At 39.8% G+C, this 21,975-nt stretch overlaps 1 protein-coding gene and 1 long non-coding RNA gene across 4 annotated transcripts in view; one reads left to right on the forward strand and one right to left on the reverse strand.

Annotated features, from left to right (window-relative positions):
• The window catches only part of LOC145523620 (uncharacterized), a 169,983-nt gene that overhangs the window by 57,005 nt on the left and 91,003 nt on the right, over positions 1-21,975 (reverse strand). The gene's annotated exons all lie outside the window — the stretch shown is intronic.
• Positions 10,077-21,975, forward strand: part of HERPUD2 (HERPUD family member 2) — a 35,665-nt gene continuing 23,766 nt past the window's right edge. For 2 of the 3 annotated variants that reach the window (XM_081534260.1, XM_081534262.1), the window contains exons 1-2: positions 10,077-10,422; positions 10,619-11,029. In XM_081534260.1, the coding sequence (XP_081390386.1) occupies positions 10,883-11,029 (147 nt within the window). In that variant the 5' untranslated portion in view covers positions 10,077-10,422; positions 10,619-10,882. Of the gene's footprint in view, positions 10,423-10,598; positions 11,030-21,975 lie in introns of those variants that run through there. The other variant, XM_081534261.1, reaches the window with a different exon arrangement.

Consider the following 21,975-nt stretch of genomic DNA (forward strand, 5'->3'; position numbering starts at 1 on the left):
TCTTCCCCAGGTAAAGTTATCACAGGGTTTTTAAGCAAAGTAAGGCTAGTCTTCAGAGGGTAAATGTCTTTCTTGAATACAGGGAGCTTAGAGTGACTTGTAGTTTCAAGATGATCAGCTTTATCTCTAATAAGGCAGCTGCCCCTTGCCAATTTTCAGAATCCTGTTGTTTCCCATAACTTTCATGTAAATATTTAAAAATTAGCCACTTTATTTTAGTAATAATAATAATAATGATGATAATAATATTAAAAAAATGCAGGTTGCATCCACTTTTGGTTTTCCTTTCTCTTTCTTGGTACCCTTTTTCTTTTTGCCCAGTATATTTTGTTTTTCTCTGTAATCCTGGTCTTTCTTCTTTGTTCATTTTTTTGTTTTTTCCTTTTTAAATTTTTTATACAATTTTTAAAGTTTACACTCCATTTACAGTTATTACAAAATATTGGCTATATTCCCCATACTGTACTGTACATCCCTGTAGCTGATCTTACAGCCAATAGTTTGTACCTCCCACTCCCCCATCCCCCACTGGTAACCACTGATTTGTCATGTGTAAAATTTGATGGGACCGTGAGTACAACTATCGCTACAATTCAGTGATCCTTAAAATTTTGTGCTTAATTTTTTACAATATCACCCCTATGTCTGAAAGAACCAAATGATTCTTTCATAGTTATCATAGAGGCTTTCTGGTCTTAGACTGTGACTTGTCCTGAGAGTTGAAAGACATGGGCTTGTCATTGTCTTTCTGTAAGTGCTAAAGGACACTCAGAAGACTTTACCGCATATCATTGTCCTTACAAACATCTTAACTGCCATTAACAGTCAAGTGTAGCAACTATTTGGGCAATCATTTGCTTCAAGATTAACCACAATTGAGTCTGATTACTTGTAATGCCCTCATCTTACTTCTCAACAGGGAGGAGCCCAGCCAAAGGACATGACCAAAGCAACCCTCAAATTCTTTGTGTGTTTATCTTTTGGGATCACTACTGATACCAATTCTGTATCAGTTAGGGTCCATTCAAGGGAAAGAAATCAAACAATATTTTAAACAAGGAAGGTTAAATACAAAGAATCACCACTTATAACAGGGAACTGAACTGATAAGGAGATGGCCAGTAAGGAATTAAGAGAATTCTAAAGATTACAGGAAAATCAGATATAGTGATCATCTACTGCCCTTAGGGCTGAGATAGACTCTCCCTAAAGAAGAGCAGTAACTGTGGTTCATTTCACCTCAGAGAAGTTTGCTGAGGATGCAAAGCTGCCTAAGGGGTCTGAGGGGAAGCTGTTCAAGGACAGCTTTGTATTGGCTTCCATATGAAGCCATTTGATGGGGCTCCAGGGAAAGCTGCTCATGGCTGTTGCCTGAAAAGTTGCCTCAGAGGGTTCCTGGAGAAGCTATTCACGGGATATGCTCCACACTGCTGGCCATGGGACAGTGCTGGAATTGAGGGCTGCAGAAGCCATACACACTGTAAGAGCCTGTCTGAAGGAGCATACTACATCTCTTCTTCCTCCAGTGTCCCTCCAGTGCCCTTTGCCGACAAAGCTTAATATGAGCAGAGCTGGAAAAGGAAAAATAAGACGTGCTGAGCATGCACACTTCTATTACCTTAAAACAGTCAGTGAACAGTGTTTAGGGCCCTTGAGGCAATAACTTGGTAATTGGTTCAATAACCCATTTCTTTTAATTGGAAAAACCTTACAATGAAGACTAAATTTTGTGGTGGTTCTGAAAGAACAAAGGGCCCCTTCAAGAGGCTGATAAAAACTGTGGACTCTCCTTCTGAATAAATGCACGTGTACACAGATAATTCAGGGTATATCTCTAGACTCAGATTAAGAACCCCCGACTTAGGCCAATGACTACTCTCCATGTTAACTTTAGTAATTATTCTTATTTGAATGTAGTATAGGAAAGTTAATATTCCCAAACTCAGTTAAACTATATTTGTGTTTAGCAAAAAACATTTATAAACATTTGATAAATAAGCCAATACAGTTGTGTGTGTGTGTGTGTGTGTGTGTGTGTGCGCTCAGTCATGTCTGACTCTTTGCGACCCCAAGGACTGTAGCCCACCAACCTCCTCTGTCCATGGAATTTCCCAGGCAAGAATACTGGAGTGGGTTGCCACGTCCTCCTCCAGGGGATCTTCCCAACCCAGGGATTGAACCCACATGTCTTACTTCTTCTGTATTGGCAGACAGATTCTTTACCACTAGTGCCACCTGGGAAGCCCGGCCAATAGAATTAGCCAGTTGTGATTTTGAGGAGAGGAAATTGATGAAAGAGCTCTGAGAAGTGAGAGGGTAAATGCCAGAGGAAAGGTAAGCAGTTGTGAAACAACTGCCAGGTTACTGGGATTTGGACTTGGATAGCTGCATATAGCAGAGAAGGCAATGGCACCCCACTCCAGTACTCTTGCCTGGAAAATCCCATGGATGGAGGAGCCTGGTAGGCTGCAGTCATGGCATCACTAAGAGTCGGACACGACTGAGCAACTTCACTTTCACTTTTCACTTTCATGCACTGGAGAAGGAAATGGTAACCCACTCCAGTGTTCTTGCCTAGAGAATCCCAGGGATGGGGGAGCCTGGTGGGCTGCCATCTATGGAGTCACACAGAGTTGGACATGACTGAAGCGATTTAGCAGCAGCAGCAGTAGCTGCTGCATGTAGAAAGAACAGGGTATCCATTATGACCTGCTATGCTTTGGTAAGGTACATTATTGTAACTGGCCTCCAATATGACAGGTGGTCCTTATCTCCTGGTATTCATGCTCCTATGTACTCTCCTCCTACAACTCAGGACTGATCTTTGTGACCAAATAGAGCATCATGTAGGTGACAGTATATGATTTCAGAAACTAAGTTACAAAAGGTATTGCTGCTTAAGTCTTGGTCTCTAGTCTCCCTAATTTTGGAAGAATCCAGCTGTCCATTGCAGGGACATTCAAAACCAGTCCTGTGAAGAGATCCACATGAGAAGGAACTGAGACTTCACACCAAAAACCAGCCCAACTTGCCAGGCTTATGAGTGAGCCACCCTGGAATTAGGTCCTCCAGTCCCAATCGAGCTTTCAGATAGTTGAATGCCAGCTGAAATCCTGACTGCAACCTCACAAGAGACTCAAAACCAGAACCAACAGCAAAGACATTCCCAAAATTCTGACCCATGGTTTTGGGGGCAACTTGTTTTGCAGCAATAGATAACTAATACATGCATTTAGGTCAAAATTCTTTAGAGAGTGAAAAATATAAGGGGTTTCCCTTTCTTTCCTTCCTCTGGTCATCCAGAAGAGGCCAGTGAGATGCTATTTGCTATAATTTTCTCCAAGCATTATCATAAATAAATCAATGGATTAAACTATCAGAGAAATTAGACTTCAGTCTTAGCCAAATGATTGCTCTAAGAATTAACTAGACACATAAGTTTCTGAAGAGCAGGAAATCCAACTGCTAAACTAGCTTATGAAGTTTTATATTAATATAGAAATTAATAGAAATACAGATGTGTCCTTATGAAGACTATTCTAGGGAAATCACATGTCAAAATGCTCATTATGATCACCGTAATTGAGGAGGGTTATGCAAACTAGTGTGTTGAAAGGTGAGTCAATATTTCGAATGATCTGGAAAATATTCTTAAAGATGATTATTTAGTCTGGGAATATTTAGTCTGGAGAAGATGCAGACAGCATTTAACCATTTAAAGGGCAGATGTGGAAAAAAAAACGTATTCTGGATTAGTCAAGATGAGAAAAGTGGCCTATGACAAATTATAGCAATTTTTATAAATTTTAAACTCACAATAATCATGGCTTTTTAACAACATGTCATACAGTAGTAACAACTGTGGTGCCCCTTCTGCCTGGAAGGGTTTAAGCCGAAGTTGGCTGAATGGCTTTCAGAAATATAAGAAAAGTGATTCTGGCAGTACATGGAAAGCTGATCTAGAGGACCTCTAATATGTTGTTCCTGAAAGGCTTTTCTTTCTGAATGTGTTTTGTTACACATGAATATCTTTAAATAAGACAGTTCAGTGGAGTGGAAAGAGTGTGCATTACAGAGGAATCAGAATTCTATTTGGAAGTTACTAGCTGTGTGACTTTGGGCAAGACACTTAGCCTTTCTGAGCTTCATTGCCCTCCTACCTCTCAGGGCTGTTCTGAAAATTCATTAAATGACACATCACTCAAATCACCCATTTGGCATTTAATGCATGTGTGGTTTTCTTCCTTCCAATTTCTACAATATGGCTTATAATCAAACATCTGGAACCAATTAAGATTTTGAAAGTGCAATGTTGAAATGAGCTAATTTTCCTAGGCTTCAAGTATAGGATTTCACTTGTTTTTAAACAATAAATTTGATTGAGATTTGATTAGATGCTTTGTGGCAAAGCATCTTAAGGAAAAAGACAAGTCTGGTATAAGTAGAAATAGAAGGGATCAGAAGCCAGATGGCCAATATCATTTTTGAAATCTGCAACTGCAAGATCATCACTTAACTTTCCTCCCAAGAGAGTTATCAAAAATAAAAAACCAAAACACTGAAAACTACATTACTCAACATCATAAAGTATTTTAACTTCCAGAAAGGTATTCCAAGTTGAAGTAAGAAAAACTTGGTAATAAGCACTTTTCTTTAAAATTTTAAAAGAAACTGGAATCTCACAGGAGTTGATATAAGCTTCTCAAGCTGCCTTCCTTCTCAATGAAAAGAATTGGAAGTAAATATCTCACAAATTCTGGAAATTAATTTTATTATTTGCAAATAATTTTCTTTAAGTGTTTTGCTTGTCAACAAAGAAAATTACTCCATGGGCAGAAATCACCCTGAATTACTGAACTAATTACTAAGGTTATGTCTATTGAACAAATAGTTAATATTGTTAAAGTGGATTTGGTTTTAACAAATCACAAATCCAGTATTACTTATTAGTATCCCACCCTTAAGCACCTGAAAGTGGAAAAACTGATTGGCTCAAATTTGGGAAAGGAGTATGACAAGGCTGTATATTGTCACCTGGCTTATTTAATTTCTATGCAGAGTGCATCATACAAAATGCCAGGCAGGATGACTCACACGCTGGAATCAAGACTGCCAGGAGAAATATCAACAACCTCAGATATGCAGATGATACCACTCTGAAGTCTCAGCAGGTAAAGAATCTGCCTGCAAAGCAGGAGACCTGGGTTCAATTCCTGGGTTGGAAAGATCCCCTGGAGGAGGGCATGGCAACCCATTGCAGTAGTCTTGCCTGGGGAATCCACAGGGACAGAGGAGCCTGGCGGGCTACAGCCCATGGGGTTGCAAAGAGTTGCAAACGACTGAGCAACTAAGCACAAGTACCACTCTAATGGCAGAAAGCAAAGAGGAACTGAAGAGCCTCTTGATGAGGGTGAATGAGAATGAAAAAGCTGGCTTAAAACTCAACACTGAAAAAACTAAGATCGTGGAATCCAGTCCCATCACTTCATGGCAAATAGAAAGGGAAAAAGTAGAAACAGTGACAGGTTTTATTTTCTTAGGCTCCAAAATCACTGAAGACAGTGACTGCAGTCATGAAATTAAAAGATGCTTGTTCCTTGGAAGAAAAGCTATGACAAACTAGACAGAGTATTAAAAAGCAGACACATCACTTTGCTGACAAAGGTCTGTCTAGTCAAAGTTACGGTTTTTCCAGTAGTCATGTATGGATGTGAGAGTTGGACCATAAAGAAGGCAGAGTGCCGAAAAACTGATGCTTTTGAATGTGCTAGAGAAGACTCTTGAGAGTCCCCTGGACTGCAAGGAGATCAAATCAGATAATTCTAAAGGAAATAAATCCTGAATATTCATTGGAAAGACTGTTGCTGAAACTGAAGCTCTAATACTTGGGCCACTTGATTTGAAGAGCTGACTCACTGGGAAAGACTGTGACAACGGGAAAGATCGAAGAAGGCAAAAGGAGAAGGGGCGGCAGAGGATGGGACGGTTAGACGGCATCACTGACTCAATAGACATGAAGTTGAGCAAACTCTGGGAGATAGTGGAGGACAGAAGAGCCTGGTGTACTGCAGTCCATGGTGTTGCAAAGAGGCTGACATGATTTAGCAACTTAACAAGTAGTACATAAACACTCTCATTGCACGCTGTCTTTAGCAAATGGTAACTGAAACATGTAGTTCTTTCACATTTCCCTTTCATATCTGCAAAATGGAAAAGGAACAAAAGGTCATAGCAGTTTCTAAGTAACTGCTGACTTATATACACTTCATGCTAACTATTTTTCCTATTTCAAATACCAAGTTAAACACCACTAACCAATATTCTGCGGACTAACCTTTCACTGATCAATGCAAAGAAATAGACGGAAACAATAGAATGGGAAGGACTAGATATCTTTTCAAGAATATTAGAGACACCAAGGGAACATTTCATGCAAAGATGGGCACAATAAAGGACAGAAACAGTATGGACATAACAGAAGCAAAAGATATTAAGAAGAGGTGGCAAGAATACACAGAAGAACTATACAAAAGAGATCTTAATGACCCAGATAACCACGATGGTGATCACTCACCTAGAGTCAGACATCCTGGAGTCTGAAGTCAAGTGGGCCTTAGGGAGCATCACTGCAAACAAAGCTAGTGGAGGTGATGAAATTCCAGCTGAGCTATTTCAAGACCTAAAAGATGATGCTGCAGAAGTGCTGCACTCAATATGCCAGCAAATTTGGAAAACTCAGAAGTGGCCAAAGGACTGCAAAAGTCAGTTTTCATTCTAATCCCAAAGAAAGGTAATGCCAAAGAATGTTCAAACTACCGCACAATTTCACTTATCTCACACGCTAGCAAAGTAATGCTCAAAATTCTCCAAGTGAGGCTTCAGCAGTATGTGAACCAAGAACTTACAGATGTTCAAGCTGGATTTAGCAAAAGGCAGAGGAACCAGAGATCAAATTGCCAACAACCATTTGATCATCGAAAAAGCAAGAGACTTCCAGAAAAACATTTACTTCTGCTTTATTGACTATGCCAAAGCCTTTGACTGTGTGGATCACAATAAACTGTGGAAAATTCTTAAAGAGATGGGAATGCCAGACTACCTTAATTGCCTCCTGAGAAATCTGTTATGCAGGTCAAGAAGCAACAGTTAGAACCGGACAGGGAACAACAGATATTCCAAGTTGGGAAAGGAGTACGTCAAGGCTATATACTGTCACCCTGCTTATTTAACTCATATGCAGAGTACACCATGCCAAATGCCAGGCTGAATGAAGCACAAGCTGGAATCAAGATTGCCAGGAGAAATATCAATAACCTCAGATATACAGATGACACCATCCTTATGGCAGAAAGCGAAGAGGAACTGAAGAGCCTCTGAATGAAAGTAAAAGAGGAGAGTGAAAAAGCTGGCTTAAAACTCAGCATTCAGAAAACTAAGATCAGGCATCCGGTCCCATCACTTCATGGCAAACAGATGGGGAAACAATGGAAACAGTGACAGACTTTATTTTCTTGGGCTCCAAAATCACTGCAGATGGTGACTGCAGCCATGAAATTAAAGGATGCTTGCTCCTTGGATGAAAAGCTATGACAAACCCAGACAGCATATTAAAAAGCAGAGGCATTACTTTGCCAACAAAGGTCCGTCTAGTCAAAGCTATGGTTTTTCCAGTAGTCATGTATGGATGTGAGAATCGGACCATAAAGAAAGCTGAGTGCCAAAGAATTGATGCTTTTGAACTGTGGTGTTGGAGAAGACTCTTGAGAGTCCCTTGGACTGCAAGGAGATCCAACCAGTCATTCCTAAAGGAAATCTGTCCTGAATATTCATTGGAAGGACTGATGCTGAAGCTGAAGCTCCAATACTTTGGCCACCTGATGTGAAGAACTAACTCATGGTAAAGACCTTGATGCTGGGCAAGACTGAAGGCAGGAGAAGGGGATGACAGAGGACAAGATGGTTGGATGGCATCACCAAAACTGTGGAAATGAGTTTGGGCAAGCTCTGGGAGTTGGTGATGGACAGGGAAGTATGGTGTGCTGCTGTCCATGGGGTCGCAAAGACTTGAACACTACTGAGCGACTGAACTGAACTGAACCTTTCATGCATTGTTCTATACACATAATTTAACAAAAATGGGATCATATTTACATACTGCTTTTATTGTGGCCAAGTTCAACAGCATCAAAAGCATTTTCAGGTATTTAATTTAGGTGGCTTTAAAGCAAAGAAAAAAAAATCATTTGTCAGATATTCTTATCATCTTTATACTCATATTTCAATCTCTTGAATGTTCATTACATTTTAAAATGATTTTGTCCATGTTAGTGAATCTTTGATGAACCCTAGTGTCTATCACAGTAAAATTTACAACGTCTTAATAATTAAGGTATATTTCACTAATAATGTACACTTCAGCATGCCAAGTGAGATGACCACATTACTCTAAAGGATTCCTGGAAGTCTGAGTCACGAGCATTAGTGATATGAGCTGCAGGATTGGATGGCAGTGTCGAAGCAGCTGCAGGTCGGGAAGACTTCCTGGCTTAAAAAGGAGTTGGACATCAAAGAATTCTTACAGCAGTCACTTGGGACTTAAATGGTAGCTAATTATGCTATAAAGGATCCAGTCTCTTTCAACTGTTCTGGTCCGCCATCTTTGTATTTACGGGCCTTTGTTCTATCTGTTGCTTCATGACTGAGCTGTGGCTGCCCCACCACCGGCATCACATTCCTCCAGGAAGAAAGACTGGTGTAGGGCAAGTATGAGCTCTAGTCTACAGAACATGTTCACCTGAACACTCTCCTAGAAGCCCCAGTTAGCAACTTCACCTTTCTTCTTACGGGCTATAACTGTGTCAAAAGGCTGCTGCTAGATGAAAGGGAGTCTGAAAAAGTATTTGAAGCTAGAATTAAGTTAAGGTTCTATTAAAATGACTAGATACTAGGCAGAAAAAGACCTGCTACAGAAAATACAAGTCCTAGCAAGCTGTTCTCATTCCATGACAAGAAATAAAGGAAACTTCACTCTTATTTCAGAAGTGCATTGAGAGTTTATAGCTAAGATATGGTAGGTGTCCTGTCACAAAGAATGAGATGGAGGAGAGGATGTAAGGGATCCTGTTGCATCAGCTGTTGAGAGGAAGAATCTCCTGTTAGTCCCTAACTTTCCTGAAAGTCTTAGGAAGCTGAGAGGATTAGAGATCAGGTCTCCAAAGCCCCCTGCATTATCTGCTTGTATTCACCAATAAGTGGATGCCTGGAGCTGAGCAAATACGCATCTAACAAATTTAACTTACTGCACTGACTCCTACACCTGTGCAGAGAATAGAGAGTAAGTCAGCTTGGGGCAGTAGCCTGAAACTTCGCGGTCCCACGTCTCAGCCATAAAGCAAAAAAATAACACTGCCATCTGTCTTCATCTCTCACTGAACACACAGTATCTGCTCAGTAAACAAACACTTGTCAACTTCTGAGAAGATGAAGAGTAAGGACATGGAAATTAATATTTAGTTGAGAGGCTGCCATACGACAAAACTGTACCAAATGGTTTACATAGCTCATTTACTCAACAGCATGCAGTCAGGTAGGCATCATCCTCCCCATTTAGAGAAACAAACTAAGGCTCAGAAAAGTTAACCTGGATCACAAGGAAATTACAGGTAGACTTCAGGTTTAACTGAAAGCCTTCCCCATAAGCAACGTACCCATAGTCTCTCCTCCACTAAAGATCCAGGCACCGTGCCTTGCACACAGTCGACACAAGAAATTTTGGGCAGAAGTTTGATTCAGCATTCGACAACTCTAAGGATGGAGCAACACTTCCCGTCTTCGGGGTGTGGTCAAAACAGAATGTGCTAGTGCTAAGGCCCAAGTGCTGCTGGAGAAGCGGGGCGGAGGGAACGGTCTGCCCTGGCGGGCTCGACGCACCCAAGAGGCTTCTGGGCGACCCAAAATTTCGCCCAAGGTGTCGAGAGCCAGCCACAACGGGCGGCGGGCGGCGCCGACGGGACCTGGAGGGCCTCTTGCCGGGGCTAGCCGCCCGTGACGCACTTCCGCCCTGCTTTTTCCGGCTTAAAGGGACCCGGACCTTCTTCACAACAACAACAAAACCAGCGCGCTCGCGGCCGGCGCCCCGACTCTAGTCCCCGCCCTCCTGCCACCTGCCGCCGTCTCGGCCGCACCCGGCGGTGAGCCGCGGCTCCCCTGCCCGAGGGGTCGGGCGGAGAGCGGACCAGGCCCTTCGGCCAACTTCTCCAGCTGCCACCGCGCCGCCTCGCGAGACCCGGGGCCGGACCTTGGGCGCCGCCGATCAGCAGGAAGGGTGCGGCCGCCGCGGAGGACGCCCGGCCAAACTGTGCGATCGGTGGCCGTGCTTGGGCGCGGAGGGCAGCGGTGGCGGGACCCGTGGCCATCTCTCAGGTAGCCTTGCCTGTCGCGGCTGGCCGCCCTGAGCGGTCCGTCCCCTTCTCTAACCCGCGTGGAGGGACCATCGCGTAGGGGCCTTGTTGCGTTTCAGGTTGGGGGTCGCGGCGGGGGCGGGGCGGTGGCGCGGGCTGTCTCGCCCTCACCCCTCCCTTCTCACCGCTTTCTCTCTTACCCGGGCCTCCTTCTGCAGTCCGGAGCCCGGCGGAGCCCGGCAGAGCCCGGACCTGGCGGGGAAAACTGCACCCACGGCCGGGCCCCCAGACCTCGCCGCCGCCACTGCCCATCATCCTCGGTACCTGCAATGGCCTTTGTATCGCCCGATGACTGACTTGGACAAGGAATATTAAGAACACACACGCTTGCGTCCCCATCCCAGCTGTGCCGGCAGTAACCATCTCGGCTCATTTGGGCTTAACTGCTGCTCCTCTTGACTCTGTAAGACTCTGGGGGCACCATGGACCAAAATGGGATGGAGATTCCTGTGACCCTCATCATTAAAGCACCGAATCAGAAATACAGTGACCAGACTATTAGCTGCTTCTTGAACTGGACCGTGGGGAAACTAAAAACGCATCTGTCTAACGTATACCCTAGCAAACCAGTAAGTGTCTAAAAGCTGGGCACAGCTGCTCTGGCCAGCAGCTTTTCGTGCCCTGTACTCCCTTACTCCCTGCTTATCTCCTCCCCTCTTGAGTCAAATAAGTCTCTTTTTAACTGTCAGATATTTTGCATCCCGAGGTTATGTGTCTCTCTTGAGTGTCTGAACCATCATTAATGTCTTCCTGATGAGCTTCAGTTAATTAGTAATGAGTATACAGAAATATCAAGGGACGTTAGAATTGGCAGGCATACAATAGGACTGTTTTCCTTGTACTCAGAGTCATCAGCCTAATGTGAGAATGACAGATGCATCCTTTAAAAAAAAGAGAGGTAAGCACTACAACCCATATTAAAGCTTTTATTACTTACTAGAATAAAATTCCTTTTTACTTTCAACACACCTGGCCCAGAAATTTGCTCTCTGCTGAAGAGTGAATTTTTTCTTGGAAATAAGCATGTGACCTCTATAGAAGTTATAGTTTCCACACTAGTATATATGTTTTAAGAAGCAAAGAGTTTTTAGTTCGACTTTCTCCTGCCCCTCCCTCTCTTATTTTTCTCTTGTAGAGGACACAGAAATTTTCTTAATTTAGAAGAGAACAGTCCTTCCACCCTCCCCACCATTTGGTACATCATTTTATTCCGTTCTTACAGCCATTTGTAAATCAGTGTGGCAGTGTTTTCCATTATGAATCATATCTGGATATTGCAAACATAATAAATAAAACAGACGGTACACCTCCGTCTGTTCCCAAAGTTAGATTTGAAAGTTATCAACATAGTTGATAATTAAGTCTTGGAATAATTTAGAGAATTATGTCATGTACAGTGTGTGAAAGTGAGGCTTTCTTGTTCTCCACTGCGTAAAAGTTTCATTCCTGAATAAGTAGTTTTCAGCGATTACTAAACCTTTTTTTTTTTCTTTTTTAAATTAATGAAGAGGCTTGGATTTTTAGGGTGGCAAATATTTTTGGCATCTGGCAAATTTAAGCCAGCAGTAAGGATGTGTTGGAAGGCAACTGTGCTTTCCAGGTTTTACTTAACACTTGTTTTATGCACACAAGTAAGAAAAACACTTGATCTATATTAAGATATTAATGAATTAGTACTGTTTCAGTGTTACAGTATTAAGTTTAGTTAGGCGTTTAGGTTTCTAGAACAACTATAGAAATAGGGCAGTTATTGCAAAAACAGGAGATGTAGAAAAACAACTGTTGGCATTAGCTATGTTTGTCAGTATTTTTTCACACAAATATTCTTAGAAGGAAAAGTAAAAACCCTGATGTATTTAAGTATTTGGAACAAAATTGTTGGAACGCTTATTCATTCACATCTTGTCTTGAAAGCAAAGCTTTACACAGGGGTAACAATTTCTTTTTAAAAATTTGTTTTGCAAAAGATTTCCTATTGCATATGATTTGCCTTACACATTTTTGAAGTAGAAAATAGCTTTTTAGGGTAGTTGGAATTGGAAGTCATGGATGTCGATAGTACTGTTCATAACAGAGCCATTATTGAGCATATATCTTAAGTACTTACCTAAGATATATGTTCAAATATATACTTATGTGAGGATCTTTGTGTGAGTAAACCAAAAGGGATTTGGTTTGTACTGTGATAGAACAAGAGTTATCACTTTTCTGAAACTTTTTCTTTTCAAAGAAGTATATAAGAGAGGAGTGTGAAACACATTTGTCTTAACCTGCACCTGAGATAAGCCTGTTTTTGCCAGAAGTTCTGCCTTCTTAGCACTGATCTCCGGTGGAGGGCTGTCAGTGCCCATCTGGATCAGTCAGCTGCTCGAGGATAGATAAGCTGCAAACTTCTGTATACCCCGCCCTCCTAACCCGCTTGCTTCTAGGACACACTGGAGGCACTTTTGAAAGCTGTACCAAATAATATGCAGCCTATTAATTACCTAGCCTTGTGACAAACCTTTTTTTCTCCTCTAGCAGGTTTTCTCCAAGTGAAAATATCTGAAGTTTATTTCTAGGTTAAAGAGAGTGGGGATGGTGTACATGTGTTTATTTTCATAGAACTTCACTGAAAACTTTGTAAGGTTATTAGATTTGACACACTTAACATTCTAACTTTTTTTTATCACCTAGAACTGATTTGAAGTATCACAGTTGTTGAACAGACCAACTGTTTAATGATACTCCAAAGCCATAGGTAGTCCTCAGCATAGGAATTGGAGTTCTTAAAGTTTGCTTGTAAAGTTGTTATTTAGAACAGAGAAATTTAACAATATAAGCAATATTATATTGATGATTTAATATAAAGGAAGCTTAGGTTCTTATGACCACCCACAATGACTACTTAACATTGATTCTGTTTTAAAGTGTCTCAAGTGCTAGTTGGTGTTTAACAGATCATTTCTTATGCCTAATTCTTTGCATCTCTGCCTGGTGGAGGTGGGTGGACTTCGAAGCAGAGAAGAGTTCAGTGCCTGGTAGAAGCACCTGTTTGATAGCAAGAAGTAGAAAAGTTCGTAGCTCTCATCATTACTGCTCTTATTGGGTCTGGTGGGTCAGGTAAGGTAGAGGGCCTTGGTCCCCGTGAGCAATGGCTTCTAGGAAAATAAATGAGAGCTGTTGGAAGGAGAAGAATGGAGATTTGAAGTTGTTCTTTTAGGATCTCTACATGCTCCTAATGGAATTCTGGCTAAACTTTGCAACACTGTGTAAAATCTTAAGATTTTAGCTTTGTGGTCAGATACTGACTTCATTTAATTCAACCTCTCCTTCATTCAATAAACCCACAACAAATATACTCCTCCTTTCAAAGCACATGTTCTTGGGCTTCATTTATTTATTTAATCAGGATTTATTGATCTGGCATATGAAGGTCTATGTATGTACTAAGCAAAAAGGTGATAGGAGTCCTTTGCTCTTAAGTAGCTCAGGTCTAGTGGGGGATACAGACATATAACTAAATAACTACAATATTATGTGACTAGTGTCATACAAGAGGGATGTACTGAGTGCTGTAGGAACACAGGAAGGGAACAGTCCACTAGAGCTGTGATAAGAGAATGTGAAGCTGTTTTAGAAAAGATTCACAGAAACATTTTTCTTAAAGAATTGATAACAGTTTTAAGGAGGTAAGATGATAGTTTCTTTTTTTAACTGTTCTTTCAGAGCTATTGTTGCCCTGATGATTTTGAATGCTTTATATTATCTAGTACTTGGTAGTATAGTACTGTGTTAAAAGATTATAGATCCATAATGGGCTGCCCAGGGGAAAGTGTTTTCCAGTTAGGAAGCAAGGCAGTTGCTACATTTATGCAGAAGTTTAAACAGTCATTATAAAAAATCTCAGATCTGAAATTGAGCTCTGGTGGAGATTTATCTAACTTTGGTATTGATACTTGGTTTAGAACATGGTTTAAGACCTGGTTAGTGCAGCAGTTCATGTTGATAGTGTATATAATTGTGAATCATATTCTAACATGACATTTATCATCACTTAATGATTTTAGGTTTTCAGTTCTTAAACTTGGCCTGTAGTGTGAAATAATTATTCTGAAATTCGTGTAATTGCTACTAGTGGGTGAAGATAATCTATCAAGAGGACTACTTTTACTTGAGCAGTTTCAGACTTTGATCTAGTTTAGACCAGGTATATAAATATCAAAATGGTTGAACTTAATGTTATTCTGTAAAATGGACTATCCTACAGAAAACTTTAAAAATGGGAAATAAAAAATAAGAATCTCTAAATCCAATTAGGCACCTTTTTCATTATCTTGTTTCTTACTATTTGCTCTTATACACAAACCAAGATGAACATGACTTACCCTGAAATCAGTTTTGAAGGGACTTGTATCCTTTTGTTTCCCATTTTTCAGTCTTGAACTCAGAGTGCCTGTTGAACATGTCCCTCAGTTCTGGATAGATTTCCCCTCTCTTGCTGTGTTTTCAAACTGTGCCTTTGCTCTGATTCTTTTAGAATTAAATAGGAATAAAACTAGCTGTATAGATTCTTTTCTGAGAATATAACATTGCATAATCAAAGTGCCTACAGTTCAGATAGAAGTCTTACTTTCATTGTTAGTGGAAGTAGCTTTTATAATCTAATTTGAGGTTTATATCGCTCTTATTTTTGTAATTCCCTATTATCTTACTTAGGAAGGTCATTTTTTAAAAAAAATTGTAAACTATTGGCTATATTCCCTATGTTGTACAATATATCCTTATAACTTAAATTTTATACATTATAGTTTGTATTTCTTAGTCCCCTACCCTTTTATTACCTTCCCCCTTCCCTCTCTTCACTAGTAGCCACTAGTTTGTTCACTGTATCTGTATGTTTCTTTTTTGTTATATTCACTAGTTTGCTATATTTTTTAGATTGAACATACAAGTGATATCATAGAGTATTTATCTTTCTCTTTCTGACTTATTTCACTTATCATAACTAGACAGGTCATTTTTAAAATCTGCTTGCTTAATCACCTCAGAACTATTGATGTAAAGGGGCTATAATCCACGCTAATTTTTGTTTTATAAGATTTTTATCAAAGGTTGGTGGAAAGTTAAAAGTTTTGAATGAGTGCTGACTAAAGTTTATTTTATTTAGCTCCTTTTGTAGCCTTTTTCTAATGTCTTTTTTGGAAAATAACAGTACTGTGAAGGTGATGTTTTGTTTAATCATGTATCAATGCTTTTAAAAATAGAATTTTTCTAGAACTTTATTCCTTTCCTTTACATAATAATTTTTTGGCGTGTGTGTGTTTGAGGGGGGTGGGTTGTAGCGCTGTGCTGGTAGTGGGATTTTAGTTCTTTGATCAGGAATTGAAACTGGCCCTCAGCAGTGACAGCATGGAGTCTTAACCACTGGACTGCCATGTAATTCCCATACATAATAAATACAGATTTGATGGTCTTGAATGCTTTTACTTAACTGTCACATTTGGTGCTCTGATTTTAAACTGACATTTACTAAGTGGTTGTTGTGTATACCAGTCATTGTACTAAGCATTTTATATATTTATCACATTTATTCCTCATAGGTTATGCTGTAAGTTTTATTGTCAGCTCTCTGTTATAGATGAGGAAGCTGAGACTTGGTTATTTTTTTTTTTTTGCCCAAGGTCATAGAACTTTAAGTAGAATCAGAATTTGTATTTAGGTTGGTCTGGTCTGACTTGCAAGGCTCAGATCTTAAACATATGTGGTTATATATAATAACATGAAGGAAGGCATTTAGGGGCTTGGCTCTATCAGTTATATACTTGCAAATCAAAAACAAGTAAACTGTAAAAAGATGTGTGTATTCAGATGGTTTATCATCTAAAGACTACAGATGAATGGGTAACATAGTTTTAATACTAATCTAATGTGTCAGCTTAGACTGTGGTTATTTTTGTTATTTTGATAAATTATAAAGAAGGTATGGGAACATAATATCTTAAGACTTCAAAGTACATAGCTTTGCCTGTCGTTTCACATTCCTGCTTGTTTGTATGAACCACAACAGTCATACATTCTGGCATCTCTGTTGTATGTATACCTAATTTGGCCTATGAGTAGAAACAGCTAACTAGATAATGTCCCTTTGGAGTTCTAGAGGAAATTATTGTTTAAGCTCTGTGAGCTTGTTTTGTTTACTATCATTGTAAGAGGATAAGAGGTAGAGGCAGTTTGGTTAAGCTGTGCTTCCATTTACAGTCTCTAAATTTCCTGAAGCATTAGATTGGGTGGACCTAGTGGAAATAAGAGGGAGATACATTTCAGTACAAATTCACAGAATTCATTTCCCATAGAAAATGATATTTTGTGTACTTCCTGGGAACTAGCTCTTTAGAGCTGTTTGACATTTGTAGCTGAATTATATTTAAGTACTGAAATGTTAATAGTTAACTATTTTCAAAGAAATTGGACTGTAGTTCTTTGAACCAACATGTAAGTTGACTGTTGAATTTACTGAGCTGTTTGATTATGTTGAAGTTGGATATACTAAGGACATGATTTTTTTAAGCCATACATAATCATGAGAGACCCATTGAGTCCTTCACATAAAAAATCTAATATTTTGATACCAACTGCATGACTTTCTGGGCTTCCCAGGTGGCTCAGTGGTAAAGAATCTGCCTGCAAATGCAGGAGACGGAGGTTTGATCCGTCTCCTGGGAAGATCCCCTGGAGAAGGAAATGGCAACACACTCCATTATTCTTGTCTGGAAAATCTCATGGACAGAGAAGCCTGGTGGGCTACAGGCCAAAAGGTTGCAAAGAGTCAGACATGACCTAGTGACTGATGAGAAAGCAAGCACATGACTTTCCAGAAATAAAAAAGTGTTCTCTTTGTAAACTCATGTTAGACTCTTGTGAATATTTTAAATGTATTAGGGATACATAGTATTTCATTTGATATCTAGTTAAACATTAAATAGTCAGACACTTCAGATAAAATATATGTAAACCTTTTAGAAAGAAAACATCTTTTCCCAGTTTAGGATTTATTTTTGCATATTATACTAGCAGATGAGCTTTCCTTACCTTGGTTTTTAGCAATCTCTGTTAAGTAGGTAGCTAAGTTTTGGGGCCAGCTGATTAAGCAGCTGTTTATTTGGAGTAGTATAGTTCTGTCTCTGGGCTACTCAGAGTGCCAACAGGATGTTTCCAGCTTGGTAATTTAGCTGCCTCTGCTCTGCCATATATCACCAGGCTTCATCTAGGGTGGAGCAGTGGAGATGGTGAGAGTATTAATAGTATGTTATACTAAGTCACGGAGAAGGCAATGGCATCCCACTCCAGTACTCTTGCCTGGAAAATCCCATGGATGGAGGAGCCTGGTAGGCTACAGTCCATGGGGTCGCTGAGAGTCGGACACGACTGAGCGACTTCACTTTCCCTTTTCCCTTTCATGCACTGGAGAAGGAAATGGCAACCCACTCCAGTATTCTTGCCTGGAGAATCCCAGGGACGGCGGAGCCTGGTGGGCTGCCATCTATGGGGTCACACAGAGTCGGACACGACTGAAGCGACTTAGCAGCAGCAGCATACTAAGTCACTTCAGTCGTGTCCGACTCTGTGTGACCCTAAGGACTTCAGCCTGCCAGGCTCCTCTGTCCATGGAATTCTCCAGGCAAGAATACTGGAGTGGGTTGCTGTGCCCTCCTCCAGGGGATCTTCCCGACCCAGGGATCGAACCTGTGTCTCTTATGTCTAACCTGCATTGGCAGGTGGGTTCTTTACCACTAGAGCCACTTGGGAAGCACTATTAATAGTATACCTGATAGGATTTGCTGACTATTGGATGTAGGGTGTGAGCAGCAGGAAGAATGGGGGTGCTGTTAACAGAGATAGTCAAGTGTATTTACATGTTACTCTGTGTAGACAGTACCTTAACAGAAGAAATTTTAATTGACAGTTTCATTAGTACTTTGTTTTAAATTTACCAATCCTGAGTCTTCTGAATTCTTATATTCAAAGGATACCATGTAATGTTGTTTTAATTGAGAGAAAAATGAACTTCTATAGTGCTAAGCTACTGAGATCTTGAGGTTTGTTTTAGCAGTTAACATTACTTACCCTAACTAATACAGAAATGAATTTTTAATCAAAATAAAAAATACTGTTATTAGTAGGTCTGGATAAATAAAATTGTGTCACTTTTACAAGTTAAACTGAGTTTGAATTGAGATCTCAAAATCCGTTCTTTTCCTGATACTGTAGCTTATAATCCAAACCAATTTAAAATTCAGTTGATCATTGTGTGGTTTGTTACCATGTCTAAGCACTGATTTTTCCAGATATTTAAATTAAATTAAATTAAATTAAATAAATTAAAAGATATTTAAACTGAATTTTTTCAGATTTTTTTTTTTTAGTGGAGAAAGTTTCAAGTCTTATTTAATTTATGGATCTGAAAACTTTTTATCTGTTTTCAACCACAGTAAAATTAAAGAATTCTTTTTCCTTTTACTTCTGATTATCTGAAGGCATTTGAATATTCCATTTAAAGCAACAGTTTTAAAAATTGAGATATAATTCATATACTATAAAATTTACCCTTTAACATGTACAACTCAGTGGTTTTTAATACTTCACAAAGTTGTACAGTCATCACTACTGTCTGATGTTCTAATGTCCAGAACATTTTCATCACCCCATACTCACTAGCCATCACTTCTCATTCTCTGTTTCTTCAGTCCTTGGTAACCACTAATATACTTTTTGTCTCTATGTATTCACCTATTCTTAAAATTTCACATAAATGGAACTGTAATTATATGACTTTTTATGTCTTACTCTTTCATTTAGCATGTTTACATGATTCATTCATGTTACAACATGTATCAGTTCTTCATTACTTTTTATGACCAAATAATGTTCCATTGTATGTGTTAATAGATGTCACATTTTGTTTGTCCACTGATCAGTTGATAGGCATTTGAGTTGTTTCTACTTTTTTCTGCTGTGCATATTCTCTTACAGGCTTTTGTGTGGATGTGTGTTTTCACTTCTCTTTGGTATATACCTAGGAATGGATTGGATGTATACTGAGTCATATGGTAGCTTTCTGAGGAACTGCCAAGCTTTTTAAGAGGCCATGCCATTTTATATTCCCGCTAGTAATGTGTAAGCATTCTACTTTCTTCACATTTTCATCCATACTTGTTTTTGCTTCATGTATTTTTTTTGGGGGGGTACAATGTAATTTTGTTATGTTCTGCTTTTTTGAAAATTGAGGGTCCCTTGCTGTGGAAAGATAAAAGCTTATTTGAAATTGTTTATTTAGAGAAAAGTTAATACTAAGATACCACCACATGATTGTTCCTTGATAGTAATATGCTAATATCAGTATCATTTGCAGAAATGAACCAGATGAATTTAGCACCAGCAAGTATTTTAAGCTAGTATTGCGATTCATAGACTGAATACTAACTAAACACTTCATTTTCATTCCTAATGATTACATGTAAAATAACTGATACAATGAATTTCATGTAAGTTATGTCTTCCAAATCTGTGTAAGCGCTTTTGGACTCATAACACTTCATTTAATAGAGTGGCATTTAGCATCTACTCTGCAGGACATGGCTAGGCTATGGGAGCAAAGGGATGAGGTAGACAGACATGGACCCTCTTTTGTTCTTGACAGTCATATCCCACTTAGGGAAATAAACTTGTGCGCATAATTACAGATTGTGGTTTGTGTTATGAAGAAAACAAACTGGGTGTGTAAAAGAGAATACTCTTCTTTAAGTTTGTAAATCAGGTAAGGCCTCTCTGAAAGGTCATTTTAAAGCTAAGACCCAAAAGATGATTAAGAAAGAGTTAGGTCTGCAAGAGCTGGGAGAGAATACTACAGGTATGGTGTCTGAGTTGGTGACGAGCTTAGCATATTTGGGGATCTAAGTGATTGCCCATTTGGCTAATGAGTGAGGAGGAAAGAATAAAATGAGAGGATGTGGGAAAGAGACAGAAAGCAGATCTGCTGGGGCCATCTGGTTATGGTAAGGAATTAGAATTAAATCCAGACTGGTAGGAATCCACTAGAGAGTGATAGGAGTGATTCACATTTTTAAAAGATCACTGTTTACTGACTGTAGACCAGAGTGTGTGAAGACCAATTAAAGATGCTATTTATTAATATTACAGAAGTTCAGGCAAGAGGTAATGGTTTAGATTAGGGTAATGACAATGGAAATGGAAAGAAATGGACTGAGAGGGGCTTCTGGAGATAGAGTCCGTGAGATTTGCTGATGGTTAGATATGTTAGACAAGGTGAGAGAAAAATTGAGCATAACGCCCAGAGTTTTGGCTTAAACAGCTGCTGGCAAGTTGTTTAAGAAATAGGGAACAAGTAAGGGGAAAGATCTGGAGAATTGGGAATTGAGAACTGTTGTAGATGTTCTGACTTTGAGTTGCTTACTAAGATATCTGAAGGTGGGGACTTCACCTGTGGTCCAGTGGTTAAGATTCTGCATATCTGCTGCAGAGGGCATGAGTTTGATCCCTGGTCCTAGAACTAAGATCCCACCTGCTGCCTGGTGTGGCCAAAGGCAAAAAAAAAAAAAAAAAGAAAAAGGTCTAATCAACGGTTGGGTATATGGATCTGAGTCTGAGAGGGAGAGAGAGGCCTTGGATAGAGAAGCAAATTTGCATCTCAGCTGAAGAAGCTTTCTTAACTTTTAGAATTGGATGGAAAATTTAGCAAAGGACTCTGGAGGGACAGTGACCAGTGATAAGAACGAAATGTACAAATGCCTCTTAATGGATTTTCTAAACCTTGATTGCTCTTCCAGAAGTGCAAACGGTGAAAGCCATGGTCTTTTCTCCTTGCAAATGTCAGAACCTTTTGCTAGGCACTTTTGGCCATGCTATTCCTCATCCTGCTGAGGCACCTGCTTGGCCATTGCCCAGCCTTTCTGTTTAGTGGGTATGAAAGAAAGAAAGTGAAGTCGCTCAGTCGTGTCCGACTCTGGGGCCCCATGAACTGTAGCCCACCAGGCTCCTCCATCCATGGAATTTTCCAGGCAAGAGTACTGGAGTGGGTTGCCATTTCCTTCTCCAGGGGATCTTCCTGACCCAGGGATTGAACCTAGGTCTCCAACATTGCAGGCAGATGCTGTTACCATCTGAGCCACCAGGGAAGCCCGTGGGTATAGGCTTTAAAAAAATAGGACTTGGGGATAAGGGATCATCAGTCTCTGGGCTTCTAGTAGTGCTATTTCAATCAGCTATATTTCAGATTAAATAGATTATGTGCTGTTAGGTTTGAAAGTTTGATGAGTATTTGTATGTATTTCTGAAACTGGGACTCAGTTTTAGGACTAGGAGTTCTCAAAATCTTTAATTTGGAGTTTTTAATCTTCACATAAGAATTATCATTATAGATAACTGAATGATTACTTTATAGCTGACCCTCATGAGATTTTAGTACCTGTATTCTAAACTAAGTGATCTTCCTAAATGTGTTTAATTTATATGGCTA

Source organism: Giraffa tippelskirchi, chromosome 10, assembly GCF_054371585.1.
Source record: "Giraffa tippelskirchi isolate mGirTip1 chromosome 10, T2T-mGirTip1v1.2.pri, whole genome shotgun sequence".
NCBI lineage: Eukaryota > Metazoa > Chordata > Mammalia > Artiodactyla > Giraffidae > Giraffa > Giraffa tippelskirchi.